This window comes from Aegilops tauschii, chromosome 1 (assembly GCF_002575655.3).
Source record: "Aegilops tauschii subsp. strangulata cultivar AL8/78 chromosome 1, Aet v6.0, whole genome shotgun sequence".
NCBI classification, from domain to species: Eukaryota; Viridiplantae; Streptophyta; class Magnoliopsida; order Poales; family Poaceae; genus Aegilops; species Aegilops tauschii.
Genome location: NC_053035.3, coordinates 56,270,540 through 56,284,352, shown reverse-complemented (window position 1 = coordinate 56,284,352; position 13,813 = coordinate 56,270,540). Strand labels below are relative to the sequence as shown.

General features: G+C 46.7%; 1 protein-coding gene and 1 long non-coding RNA gene across 11 annotated transcripts; one reads left to right on the top strand and one right to left on the bottom strand.

Moving 5' to 3' along the window:
* The first annotated feature begins 5,113 nt into the window (after window positions 1-5,113).
* On the top strand, window positions 5,114-11,224 carry LOC109742361 (uncharacterized). Of its 10 annotated transcripts, none has more exons than XM_040398223.3 (5): window positions 5,114-5,401; window positions 5,527-5,686; window positions 6,928-7,010; window positions 7,499-7,519; window positions 10,909-11,224. In XM_040398223.3, the coding sequence occupies exons 1-5, from the start codon at window positions 5,241-5,243 to the stop codon at window positions 10,964-10,966; spliced, it is 483 nt and encodes a 160-aa protein (XP_040254157.1). In that variant the 5' UTR covers window positions 5,114-5,240; the 3' UTR covers window positions 10,967-11,224. The 10 variants fall into 10 exon arrangements, 6 of the variants coding, with proteins under 6 accessions (XP_040254157.1, XP_020157038.2, XP_040254164.1 ...); XR_012201720.1 differs by lacking the exon at window positions 10,909-11,224 and adding an exon at window positions 5,795-5,841 and having other exon boundaries at window positions 5,241-5,401; window positions 5,515-5,686; window positions 7,499-7,877; XR_012201722.1 differs by lacking the exon at window positions 10,909-11,224 and adding an exon at window positions 5,795-5,841 and having other exon boundaries at window positions 5,241-5,401; window positions 5,515-5,686; window positions 7,450-7,561.
* Window positions 5,685-10,169, bottom strand: LOC109742362 (uncharacterized). The gene is made up of 5 exons (XR_012201729.1): window positions 9,932-10,169; window positions 9,599-9,845; window positions 8,001-8,116; window positions 6,508-6,816; window positions 5,685-6,293 (listed from the first exon to the last, which is right to left on the bottom strand). It is a non-coding gene; the product is annotated as an uncharacterized lncRNA (long non-coding RNA).
* Window positions 11,225-13,813: the final 2,589 nt, after the last annotated feature.

Genomic DNA, 13,813 nt, shown 5'->3' with positions numbered 1-13,813 from the left:
CCCTCTACGGCGTCGGGTGCAGGCAAAACTTCGTCAGGGTGTGCAACCCCGACGCGCCGGTGCGGGACATGGAGGCCTGCGCCCAGGCGGCGGAGGCGCTGCGCAGGTGCATGCAGGCCAACGCCGTCATGTACGAGCAGCTACGCCGGTCCAGGCGGACTAACTAGCTACTACCTAGCTAGTACGGTCGTCTCCATCATGTCCTGTTCGTGTTACTCCTACCTACTTGCGTTTAGGCTGCTGAGTGTTAGAATAAATCCAAGGCCACCGTCAATCATCCGAGGACCAAGCAATCAAACGAGCACGACACCGAGATTTGTTAACGAGGTTCACCGATATGGCTATATCCCGGGCTTGACTACGGGCGCTCCTCCCCGTGACACCGTCATAATACCGCACATCGGCCACCCGGGCGCCGGCACACGCCGCCGGCTCCCCTTGCGCGCCTGTGTTATTATGTTGGCATGGGTTACATCGTGTGTCAGCCTCGCTATATATGAGAGGTCTAGGATACAAGTGTCCTATTTGGACACGACTACATATCCTATCTAAACACAATACAACTCAGAGTCCAACTATAACCTACCTTGTACACAATATTCGACACAACTCTAACAAACTCCACTTGGCGAATATTCTCCACCACCTTGAATTTGTTCATGCGCCAAACTTCCATGTACATTGGACTTGAGGTTATCCCATGAAAACCACTGCTACTCCAAAGACTCCATGTGACTCCACCTGCAACTTGTAGTCCCTTCTTTTCTTGACCACAGTCAACACTCGAGCAAAATTAAGTTCCCCTTTACTCTAGTGTATGCTCCCAACTTCGAGAGCTCCGTTCAACGCCATCACACACTGATCACTGACCTGCGTGAAAATGAACAACTCACATATTGGGTGTCACACAAAAGAGTTACCTGAACTCAACATCACCGCTCCTTTCATGACCGCCTGTCTGAAACTTGAAGGAATTTCACCATTGCTTGTAGTCATCCCGAGTCAAATTCGCAGTTGTCTCACCACATATATGACCACCAGAGCCCTGACCTGTCTCCATGCCCCGTGCGTACCGCACGCCTCGCCGCTATTATCGCGTCGAGCCTCCGCTGTCCCGGTCGAGTCTCAAGGGTCGCGACCCACACCATTGAACCCACACTGCAGAGTACCACCGATCATCACCGACCGATGACGAGTTTCACGCTTCCATCAGACCACTGGGCTCCAGTCCGAACTACGTGTCCCTCGCTTTTTCCCCGCTGAATAGGCTCCGATTCTCTGGATCCTTACACCATAGCCCCTCAATCCAGCTCCACCTTCAACATGACTCCATGGTAGATGATCAGTCCACCCCGCGCCCCGTCGACTTCAAGCTCTCATGTGCACCGTCTTGAACCGACCCCGCGCCATAGTCTTGTTGAAGCCACACAAGCCTCGGGCCTGTGCCACGTGTTTCCACACCCAAAAGTTGGTCACCATCGGCGTCACGCTCCAATGTCGTCATCGCCGATCTCACCACCGTCTTCTGTACCAACCGACTTGCGTCGATCCATCAGACTATCTAGTCCGACCCAGGCTCCCAAATCAATCCATGAATTTCCATCCATCACATGATAATTCCATCTCAGCTGACATGACTTCCTGCAACGCCTTCAAGCATCCATGTTATGCCAACAAATCTTTCACCCTTGTCTGCCATAATCCAAGGTTTTCAGTTCTGTTGATCTTCTCCACCTCAAACCTGATACCCGATGACGCCATGGTTCTTTGTATGGCTGACCCTGTGAAAAATAACCGAGCAGTCTTCCCGTGATCCCAAGTACACGAACGAAACCTCCGCGTACTACTAGCAATCAATGAACCAGTTGGTCTTCACGTGAAAGTGCTCCCTTGGCTCAACTTCAATAGTAGCGCAATTGTCTTGTCAGCACCTCCTGTTAATTCCGATGGACACATATCCCTTAGATGAATTTCTTCCGCCGATTGATTTGCCTGCCTATCAGTGGAGACTCGGTCTCCCTTTTTTATTTCCAAACAAATCTCGTTGCCTGGTGTGCACGGCTCCTGTACACACATACAAGCGTTCGGATCAACAGCACTTGTCCACGGTCTTTAGCACACGCAGCACCCTGCCTGGGCCACGCCCGTACAGGCCACGCACGCCCGCACCTTGGACCTCCTGCCTCACGTATTCCACACTGGCCCGTGCATCTTACGCCACTGCCGCTAGGATCGATTCGATCGATTTCGTCGGCTTCGAGACGCAAGAACACCTGCAGCTACACGATTCCTTCGCCGCCGCTTGCATGCGATCTGACCGCTGTACGCTTGCCCGATCGATTCTCTTCATCCATCGCCGCACGTCCAGCCTTGTGTGCGCACGAGCCTCCCACTGATCTGCTTTCTTCCGATCTCGTCAAGAACCACACCGATAGCCGGCTGTATCTCAACTCGATTCTTCCTTCAGATCAACAAACCGCAGTCTCCTCGTAACCTTGCTCATGATACCACTTGTTAGAATAAATCCGAGGTCATCGTCGATCATCCGAGGACCAAGCAATCAAACGAGCACGACACCGAGATTTGTTAACGAGGTTCACCGATATGGCTACATCCCCGGGGCTTGACTACGAGTGCTCCTCCCCGTGACACCGTCACAATACCGCACACCGGCCACCCGGGCGCCGGCACACGCCGCCGGCTCCCCTTGTGCGCCTGTGTTATTATGTTGGCATGGGTTACATCGTGTGTCTAGCCTCGCTATATATGAGAGGTCTAGGATACAAGTGTCCTACTTGGACACGACTACATATCCTATCTAAACACAATACAACTCAGAGTCCAACTGTAACCTACCTTGTACACAATATTCGACACAACTCTAACACTGAGCGCTAGCTCCATATGTCGCCAGTATTACAGCTAGCCTTGTACTAGCTGCCAGTTAAACACTTCACTTATGTTTCATTAATACCAGAAGAACTGTATCGATCCTTTATTTTCATGTACTCCCTCCGTGAAAAATATAAAGTGATCTAAACGCGATTATATTTTTTTACAGACGGAGTAAGTTTATTATAGAACAAAATGCTTCTTTGGTATTTTTTTTTTCAAACCATGCAGAGATCTCACAAACCGGACACCGCATCCGTCGACGGACTGGGGATCGGTCGAACACCTAGAGAGCAAGAAAGAAAAACATGCTGCACAAGCAACATTCCTGACAAAATCCAAGCGATACAGGCAGAGTGCAACACTTGAAAACCTCTAGGCCAGAATGGCACAAGTGGTTGCCAAGGTATTGCTAGTCGCACTTCAAAGCCTTCAGACCAAAACGGCCTCTCAAGTGGCAAGTTTGTTGCCATGGTTTCCTTTCTGCGCTTAGTTCTTGCCCCGGCCACCGCGCTTCGGTGGCACAACTGTCCACCCATCAGCGTCAGGGGTAGGCTTGGAAGGCCTCGGCTCGTCCACCGACATATCGTTTGCTCTGGCTGCCGCTTCATTGTCCATCACTGACGCTTCATCATTGTCGTTGTCGTCTGAGCTATCATCGTCGTCGTCAGTTACCATCTGTTCATGAGAAGGGAAAAAAACAATTAGCTACAGGGGCTGTATTCTAAATTTGACTAATTTCCAGCAGAAGGCTGCCATGCCATCGAAGTTTGAAGTATACCCAAAAAACATTAGGAGTGTCGTTGCCGAATAGCCGATCGAGCGAAGAACCTGAGCTGAAGAACACACGCACGCGAGAGAGAGGAAAGTCCTTTTGTGCCGCAGCTAACAGCGCAGCGTTTTCGGTTTCATTCCTTTTCCCTTATATCCTGGTACAACCGAAAGCCTAGCTAACAAACTCCGGCCAGCCCGTCGTGATCCGGATTGATTGCGCCATCCCACGACCTCCTTCTCACAAACGTGCCACTCTGACCGGGTTTACAGAAAAAACCAACAAAGGGAAAAATGGGATCGTGCTTAGACCACGTCCCAGCTACGTACATGCTGCATACTGACCTAATCGGTTAGCATGTGCAATGCCGATGCTGTCAGCAGTTCAGGGGTAATGAAAGGATCACTTCAGGCAACAAGTGTATATACACATGGTTCCCAAAATATTAAATATATCTCTAAATACCACTGATTCTCAGCTCTAATTAGAAGACAATGTTAAGATCCGCATCTTAAAGCAAAAAAAAAAAAAAACCCACTGAATCTAGCATTCTCCAATTATTCCCCAACGAAGAAAAATACAATCATAAGCCTCGCGATGGGGAGGGTTGGCCCATCGCCGCGCTTAACAATCCCGTAAAATAGCAAAATGGCTACAGTAGCGACCCTTCAAGTACAATAGATGAATTGGGCAATCACCCAAAGGTCCTTTGGGCCGAGCAGGTCTACCCTTTATGCCACAACAACATGCGCCCCCTCAGATATTCTTCTCACACATAGAGCATAGTCTCAACTCTCAAAGATAGGGAAAAACCAAGTCCTCACCGCCATCCTCCTGATGTCTGCCAAGTATGCATGGACGAGTTCCCCGGCCATTTCTACATCCGGTGGCCTCTAGCTAGTTCACATTTTGCTACTCTATTCGCTGCTTTGATTCTCTTACCCCTCGCGATGGCCTTGCCTTCAATCTCTCCAAAGGCCACCAAGGTATCGAACATATAAACCACGCTAGGCAACTCGCCTAGCGAGGGCACTTGCATCCCGCTTTTGATCTCGTTCGCTCGATCTGCCTTGCTGGAGGTTTTTCACCCCGGTGTCAGAAATCCCACAGCTTGTTTCTTTCCACACCACTCTTTCTTGCTCAGGCGGATGACAAGTGGGCCTTCGTCTCTCACGGGCCTAGTTTGGAAGTGCGCGTGCTGTGTGTTCGTCGCCCGCGCCTTGCGTGAAAAATACATTAACCGCGGCCATCGTGGATGATTCACCCACCAATCCCGTGTCCTCCTCCCCACCAATCGCCCGTCCTCCTCGAGGCCAGGGCACAACAATAGCCATGCCTCGCCGCCACCTCTCCTTCCCCGCTCATCCTCTCCAGACGCCGCCGCCGCCACCCCTGTCTCTCCTCCTCTCTCCTCATCACCATCATCACGCGTGCCCACCCAACGAATCAGGTGGCCAGTGCGGGATGCAATGGCGCATCTGGCCAGAGGAGAACGGAGCGGCTGCATCTCCTGGCAACGGCAGTGGGGGCGGGCGAGGTTGCAAGGTGACGGCTGAGGCGGCGGCGGTGCCAGCGGATGGAGGAGCCGCTCTCAGGTCGAGTTGGGCTGGCAAGACTGCAGGGCGACGGCCCCAGGCGGGGGTGCAAGGATCCGGTCGGTGTGCTGTTGCTGCCGCCGACAGACAGAAGAGGCGCCCTCGGCTGGGTCGAAGTGGCAGCGCTGTCGGTGATGCCAAGGTGAGCTTCTCTGCGTCCTGATCCCCCTTTGCTCCTGGTCTTTATCCCTCTCTTTTTCTGCTCATCTATGCAAGTGTGTGTGGTTCCTTTTTTTTTGAATAAACCTCTGACAGCAAGCCAAGCAGGGGCAAGGAAATGGGCAAGCAAGACCAGAGAGGGAAGGAACAGGGCGTGGCCTCACACACTGGCTCGTCGTCAGCTTCACCGTTACTTGTAGCTGAAGAAGACAGATACCAGCAGCCGATGGCGCCGTCCCAGCTGGTGTTGCTTACCACAGGCTCTGAGGTATGGTAGGATGCGATTCTTATTTTGAAGAGTGGCACGCTCGAGTTGTGAATCTGCTGCCATACGTTGGCTGAGGAAAAAATAATGGCACTTATAATATTTGTGCAGCCAAGTTTGCGAGATTTACAGACTTGATGCAGTAACACTGTAAATAGGTATAGATTCAGACCTCACCAAAGACATGTTCATCCTATTGCTTGCCTCGGTATTCCATAGATTATCTGCCCTGTATGCCTGTTGCTTTCCTAGCTTGGTAAGTTTGTTAGCCTGAATTTTTTGAGGTGAATATGCTAAGTTTACATGTTGTAAATAGATTATGATCTAATAGCCAGCAATCTCTCCGCACATTCGCTCACAGTAGTTTGTGTCATTGATGTTTTTCTTAATCTACACATGCGCTTGTATCATGCTCCTCATATATTAGAATAGATCAGTTTTGTTCTAAGGTTTTATTCATTTATTTATTTCTGCGAGGTGGCTATCCAGTATTCAAATTAACCAGACCATTTTTTACTTACCTATAGACCATTTTAGATCTACTCTGACAACCAATACGGCCTTCAAGTCCACTAGAAGAAGCAGCTTGTGAAGCATCCAAGTGGTTAGCCTAGAGCACATGAAACAATTACCAGCTCATCAAAATTTATAGCTGAAGTTAGATAAAAAAATTAGTAACAGTGATCAAGTGGATGTACACCCAACTGGATTTATAGTTGAAGCAGAAATAAAAGGAAACTAGCAACAAAATAGATGTGTTACACGAGATCTGACTTAAAATGGCAGATTGCTTGAAGTTGCAGAACTAGCTAACTTGAAATTACCTCAGGACCAAGGGGGTCTTCTGGGTGTCTTTCTCTACGTACATGTGAATATTTATATCCAGAGGATCCAATGGCACCATTCAGAGTGACATTAGCTGTTTGCTGAACGTTATTTCTATCAGATGCATTATCCCCTTGAGTTATAGCCTATAGTTCCTCACTTCCTTTGAAGTTCTTGCAATCCATACATTTACAATTCTTGGAGCAAAGAATATTTGCTTGAAAGCATTCACAGTACTTCTTGAGACACCCTGATTTTTTGCAGTGCCAGCCTTTATTATGTTTGGGAAGTGAAGGTGCTCTAGCATCCTGATGGCAGCGAAGATTAGTCAAATGCACGAAAAAGAATCACAAGAAAGTATTTTATTTAAATGCAGTAAACTTATTTTTGAGTAATCATGTTCTTTTTCTGTTTTCCAGGAAGGTACAAAGGCTAAGGTAAAAAATGATTTTAGTGGGAGATTCAACCTGGGAGAGGTGCGCAGAACTACTCAAGAAAAGAGGTAATCACTATAGTAAGTGATATATTTCACTGTTTTATGGTGGAACTCGCATATGAGGTCTTTTAATGCTTCAGAAAGGAACTCAACAGTTTTACGTGGACAAAAGAAGACCTGCCTAATGTTTTATTGGTCTTCTTTTATCAACATACCTGCTAAACACCATATTTTATATTTGATTTTTAGCTGGACAGTAGGCAGTCTTAAACAATTTAGACCCACCCCCCTGAACTTCACATTCTAGACCCAACCTGCTTTATTTATGAATGTGAAATGGCATTGCATTGTTACTTTATATTAGTGACAAATTCCTGAACATACTTTGGTTCTCTGAACTTTGTTCAAAGTGCTTCTTCCGTTATCAAGTCTCTAACTAGGCTTCGTAACCATGTTGCTGAATTTTCCTTATTTTATAGTAGACTCACATGATTAGCTGATGCAGATTCTACAACTTGAAAAGCACCTCAAGGAATTGTTATTTCTGATTGCAGTTGCATCCCAGGTGGGCTGAGGTGATAACAACTGAATTCTGTTCTACTGCAGATAGATTCCGTATGCACTTATATTTGCATGGGCCCAAGGATAGTTCTCTTTATGTTGTAGTACCACTTACAAATGTATATTCTGTGAAAGGAAGCGGATAATTTAAATGGGCCCAAGGGACTTGTGGTGAGGCCTACAAGGCTGGAACACTGTCTCTTGGATATTCATTTGTCAACTAATACATGACCATACTAGAGAAGCACACACCACGCACACACAAGGACCCTAACATGTTGTATATATGTATGTGGACAATCTTTAAATACCTGGATGATAATCATTTAAATACCTGAATGATTATTCTGCATAAACAAAGTCATATTGTCATTTTTAACACAAGAACAAAGCGGTGTCCCATAACACAAATAGGTACTGTTTGTGCTGAGTAGCAAATTCATTTATTAGTTATCGGGCATCAAGAAGAGCAAACACCAATGCGGCGAGACATACCTGTTCCATGTAAACATGCGGAAAGTGGTAAATCCTTTCACCTTGGCGAGGCACTGTGATCAACGGCCTAGCGCAAGCATGCCATAGCTCCTTGTATAATGTGTCGCTAGAACTCCCTGCACAAAGGACTCATTATGTGAACTGGGCATGCAATTCAAGGGACCTTTATTTATAGCAGCAAATTCTAACAGTTGATCATGAGTTAATTTTACCAGTATTGCATCATCTTTTATTTCTAAATAGCAATACTGAATATGCTCATTCCTATGGCTACAGTACAAGTTAAACCATCCCAACTCCATAGCAGTACTACTCCAAGCAGAACTGGAATGATTATATATTTTTTATTGATTTTACAAATTCAGCAGGTTGAGCATTTTCCTATGATTTTCTTGATAAATCAAATATTAGAGTAAACTTTCATACTCAGCGACAACTTGACTAAGCCTAATATATGTTGGTTTCTGAAGTTGGTAGATCAAATCAGCCAGGAAGCTACGTGTGTGCAAGCTAGCTAGACAAGCACACAAGGAAACTGCTCGATTGATAAACAGTAGAGTTAAACATAATATAGTACGAGAAAAGCAATTCTCCCATGCACGGGATGTCCCGTGCATGTGGGAGCCGTTGATTTAATTTGGAGATCCGATGCCATGCAATGCATTGATTGTTTGATACGGCTGGTAGTTGATTACGTCTTTCTCTGACCACATGAAAGCACACTGTTCTGGTTAGGCTCCACCATCCCATACTTTTGCATTTTATTTCCAAGTAAAAATCTATTTTATCTTTGAAACCAAAGTACAATTTATGACCCGTTTGCATATTTGTGTTTATGACAACAAGAACTTTAATATGAGACCAATTTTTAATATATTTCAACAATTTTAAAATGCAAGCTCTGAAACATGGTAAACAGTGTTAATTAATAAGAATCAGTTTGATACACATTGGTACACAATGTAAAATTATGGTACGAAACATGGCGAGCCATAGTGAAACAGTAATATATTTTTAAGAAATAGAATGAAACATTTTTTATTTTTTCGCATGTAATTAAAAATTACGAAACAAGTTTGAGCATGGTTATTTAGTTGTTTAAAAGTTAATTTCTAAAAATATACTCAATATTAGTCTTGTTTTAAAAATCTTGTAAGGAAAAATATATACAATTGTGCAAACAGATTGTAAATCAAATTTTTACTTCAACATACATGAGGTGTCTATTTATTTGAATGAAACTGAGTGAGTAGACAAAACACTGAGGATGTTAGTGGGCCCACACAGCAATAAAAGAGGAGATGGATGCATATAGCAAAAAGCTCTCTCTTTCTCAAGTACAGGCAGCCCACGAGCAGCAGCAAGCAGAGCAATAGCGAGCAGCCAACAAACAACAACAACAAACAGCAGAAGTAGCAGCGGCAAGCAGCAGTAAGCAGCAAAAGCGAGGGGCAACAACCTCGTGGCCTAAACATGTTGGCCCAGACAAAAATGGTCATAGGAGGCAGCGCCACAACCATCTCCAGCGACGGTCTGAATGAGAAAAAACCGACGTTGACCAAGAAAAGAGGGCACGAGAAGGCAGGGCGGCTTCTCACCCTACTGTTTGTAGCGAGGCTGGACGGCATGGGGACGAACGACAGCGAATTCAGGACGGCAGCAACGGCAGTCAGCTTCAAGGAAGAAGTAGGAGAGAGAGAGAGACCCGCTGCTTCGAATTCTTGGTCCAGAGGAGACGCGGGGCCCGTCACGGTCCCTGTAGTTGCTCGGGGAGGAGGACGACCGTGACAGCGTCGCAACGGCGGCTGACGGAACAGAGGAAGGCGGCCTCGGTCCAAAAGTTTGCTGCATGCTCGATGTCCACGAATAGCATCAAAACGACGGCCGGAGCTGAACAGAGTTAGGGAAAGTACCTAGGATCAAGGACTCACTGGAAAAATGAGGCAATTCACGGCGTTGTCCAGCGGGCCTGCATGTTGGACCCTGGGACGTGGACGTCGAGCCGGACGGAGGGCCGGTGGATCCCGCCCGTTCCTATGGCTGGCGTTGCTGCGGCGAGCCGCGGTGTCCCCGGCGAGCTCGACCAGAAAGAGGATCCAGGAGGAAGACGAAATGGATCGAGGAGGGAGGTAGTGGAGTAGGAGTAAAACGTGAAGGGGCAGGGAGTCGCCAGCCTGACTGGTGGGTTCACGAGAGGGACCCATTGGTCAGTAAGGTTGAAAGAAAAATAACAAAATAAAAAAAATGAAAATGACTGTAATATCTCTTCCTCCTCTACTCCCTCATAATCTACTCAGTATTAATTTCAGTGCTCAAAACTCATCAGAAATATCTTGAAAAATTTCACCTATGCTACTACTTATATAACTGTGAAAATGTCCAAGACTTTTCAGGAGTATTTGACTGCCTTTTTTCAGATTTGAATTCAAATATGCCCCGAGTTTGGGTTTGAATTGTAAGCCGGTGATATGAAATTCCAAAATTCATTAATCTTTTACTAGAGTTTGTAAATAACACACAGCTCCGAGATATAGCATGGAGTATGACTTAAGACTTGTCAAACTATTTTAAAATTTTGTTTGCAGATTACTCTTGGTTTGGATCAGTTTTTTTTCGTCTTAGAAAACATGTATCATCATGAACCATCTATCTATCATCAATCCGTACTTATTTCCATATGTTTCATTCTGTGTCTACATATTTTAATGCACACTCTTTCAATACTTGGCTCGCACTCGGCCTTTGCGCCATTGGCGCAACGGGTCATCTAGTATTGTGAAATGTTGGGGAAGCTTGCCGAATGTGGTGAAAAATTAAGTGAAATGATTTCTTCCTTGTTGTATACCTTGCCTTTGGATCTTGAATTGAACAAGCGTGATAATGGTAATAACTATTTCTTGATACACAGGTACACAGGTGCAGGTATACTAGAACAGAAAGAGAGGAGAAAATGGAGTAGGAGCTAGGCAGCATTGATTCAATAAACAGCAGACATGGCTTGTAGATTTGGTTTGCATTTCTTATTTAAAGACATTATAACCGTCCACTTTTCCGGTCCTCTCAGGCCATCAACATTTTTTATCGTCGAATCTTCAGTTTCAGACGTTTTTGGCCGTCCGATGAAACTCTGGCGTGCTGCTTCCTTGCGATTGGACTTGGTAGTCCGGCAACAAAACTGGAGGCCTGTAGGTGATTGGGCCCTCGATGAAGCCCACCAAACAATCCTTGCTCCAACTTCCATCTTACCACCGAGAAAAGAAGCCCGTCCCCAAGTTTGCTCATTCTTTAGGTCAGAGGGGTCATGTGTGGCTTGATCAATCTCATGATCCGAGGTGTATTCCATATTCTCAGAGTCTAGTCTGCGCTAATCACTCGATCACACAAGGAATGACTTCGTGGATTTTGCGTCGCGTGCAAAATTTGCGACTTTTCTCATTTTTTCTTCCTTTATTTATTGGGTACAGAAGGGAAACGGAGTGGCCGGTAGTTTCCTACCTATGCGCCACGACCCTGACCACTCGTGCCATCCCACGAGTTCGCGTCGTGCTAAACCACCCGAGCTAAACGCATGGGCTGATGTGACGTGGTCACATCGTGCTAGAGGCCCATGCAGCCTACATGCAAGGCACGCACAAGTCGCGGGCTCTTGCCAAACAAACTAAGCTAGAAACAAGCTAACTACTACGAGTTTATTCTTAGCGACTAGATTAGCTAACAGAACACCTCCCTAATCTTGTCGTTGCCTGCTTATTTCTGTCATGCCGATTTTCCTCCTCAGCTCCAGGAACCTGATGCGTCCGAGTGCCTTTGTGAGAGTGTCGGCGAGCTGATCGTTGGTGCTGATGTAGTCGATGTTGATGCGCCCCTCTTCCACGCACTCGCGAATGAAGTGATACCGCAGCTCGATGTGCTTACTTCAATCATGGAAGACGAGGTTATTTGAGAGAGAGATGGCCAACTTGTTATCGACCAGTAGCTTCGGCTGCTTGACTTGGGGGCGTTCAACATCTCTCCAACCAGCCGGGCTAGCCAAATGCCTTGGCAGGCAGTAGTAGTGGCGGCCATGTACTCGGCCTCGCATGAGGGAGATCACCACCACGCGCTGCTTCTGGGACTGCCAGCTTACCGGGCTGCCGCCAAGGAAGAAGAGGACTACCGTCGTGCTCCTCCTGTCGTCGATGTCGCCGACGTGATCCGCGTCGCTGTATCCCAACAACTCCGGCGTGCCCTTCCCGCGGACGTAGGCATAGCCGTAGTCAATCGTGCCGGCGATGTACTTCAGCAGCCTTTTCACCGCTGAGGGAGTCCTGGACTAAGGGGTCCTCGGGCGTCCACCTGTTATCCATGGGCCGGACTGATGGGCTGTGAAGATACGAAGGCCGAAGACAATACCCGTGTCCGGATTGGACTCTACTTGGCGTGGAAGGCAAGCTAGGCGACCTATTATGAAGGTTTCCTCCTATGTAACCGACCTCATGTAACCCTAGATCTCTCCGGTGTCTATATAAACCGGAGAGCATACACTAGTAGAAAAGAGGGCTTTGGTTCAGGCCAGGTCAGCCCATTAGTCCCGGTTCAGTCCAGAACCGGGACCCATGGGGGCACTGGTCCCGGTTCGTGAGGCCAGGGGCCTGCCGGGCCTCGTGGGGGCATTGGTCCCGGTTCGTCTGGCCCCTTTGGTCCCGGTTGGTGGGACGAACCGGGACCAATGGGTCTCGCTCCTGGCCCACCACCATTGGTCCCGGTTGGTGGCTTGAACCGGGACCACAGGCTGCCATTTAGTCCCGGTTCATACCATGAACCGGGACCAATGAGGTGCCTATATATACCCCTCGCCCGCGAGCAGAGCACTCCAGTGCTCTGTTTTTCTCTGGCCGGCGAGGGGAGGGCTTTGTGGTGCTCTACCTCACCTCCTATGTACATGAGGTGTTCGATGAAATGCCCAAGCCACACTAGTTAAGCTTTCTCGTCTCGAAGCTCGACCTCAAAGCTCCATTTTCCTCGAGATTTGTCTAGGTTTAGCGGCCCGTCACGTCCCATTCCCGTCTTCACCGCCATCGATCGCCCACGCCGATCTCGTCGCCAGCACCACCGTGGTGAGCCTCTTGTTCTTATCTTCTTTCTGAAAGAAAAAAATTCTTACTTTAGATAGATACTTGTCTAATTTTCTTACTATTTTATTGCTTGTTATTATATAGTGCAATGGTTTTGGTATCCGCCCCCGTCGGCCCTCGTCCTGTCTATGATTCGGATGTGGTATATATTATCTTTATAACTATTGGTTCATTTATTGTTTATGAAAATTATGCCGACCAACGTGACATAGATTTTATTTATCTAGGAGGTATGTGAACCGGAAATTCCAACCGACTCTATTGTCGAGAGGTTAAATTTAGTTGAAGAAGAAAACAATTTCTTGAAGGAAAAAAATAAAAAAAATTGAGGAGGAGAAGATGATATTGGAGTTGCATGTTGCGGATGTCGTCGATGATCACAAGATCAAGATGGATGCAATGCGCTTGAAGATTAGAAAGATTAGAAAATATGCCATTCATACCGAGGCTTGGTATCATTATGCCGTTGGATCAATTGTTACCTTGGTTGCGATTGTGATCGCATTTGTTTTCGCATTGAAATGTTTTACATAGTTTCAATGTATGGTTTAATTAATTAGATGCTCTGGAGAGCTATATGTTGTTAGATGAGAACTATGTATGTACTTTGGTTTTAATGTGATGATGAACTTCTATTAATTTGGTCACTTAATTATTTATTCATGATGTTCTGTAATGGTTTTTGACACACTTAATTAT

Excerpts from the sequence above, each read along its gene's own strand:
- LOC109742361 (XM_020301449.4), top strand. The coding sequence starts at position 5,241 with ATGGAGGAGCCGCTCTCAGGTCGAGTTGGGCTGGCAAGACTGCAGGGC. Across the intron at positions 5,402-5,514 it reads GCGCTGTCGGTGATGCCAAG|CAAGCCAAGCAGGGGCAAGG; the intron begins GTGAGCTTCTCT and ends AACCTCTGACAG. Across the intron at positions 7,011-7,498 it reads AGAACTACTCAAGAAAAGAG|TTGCATCCCAGGTGGGCTGA; the intron begins GTAATCACTATA and ends TTCTGATTGCAG.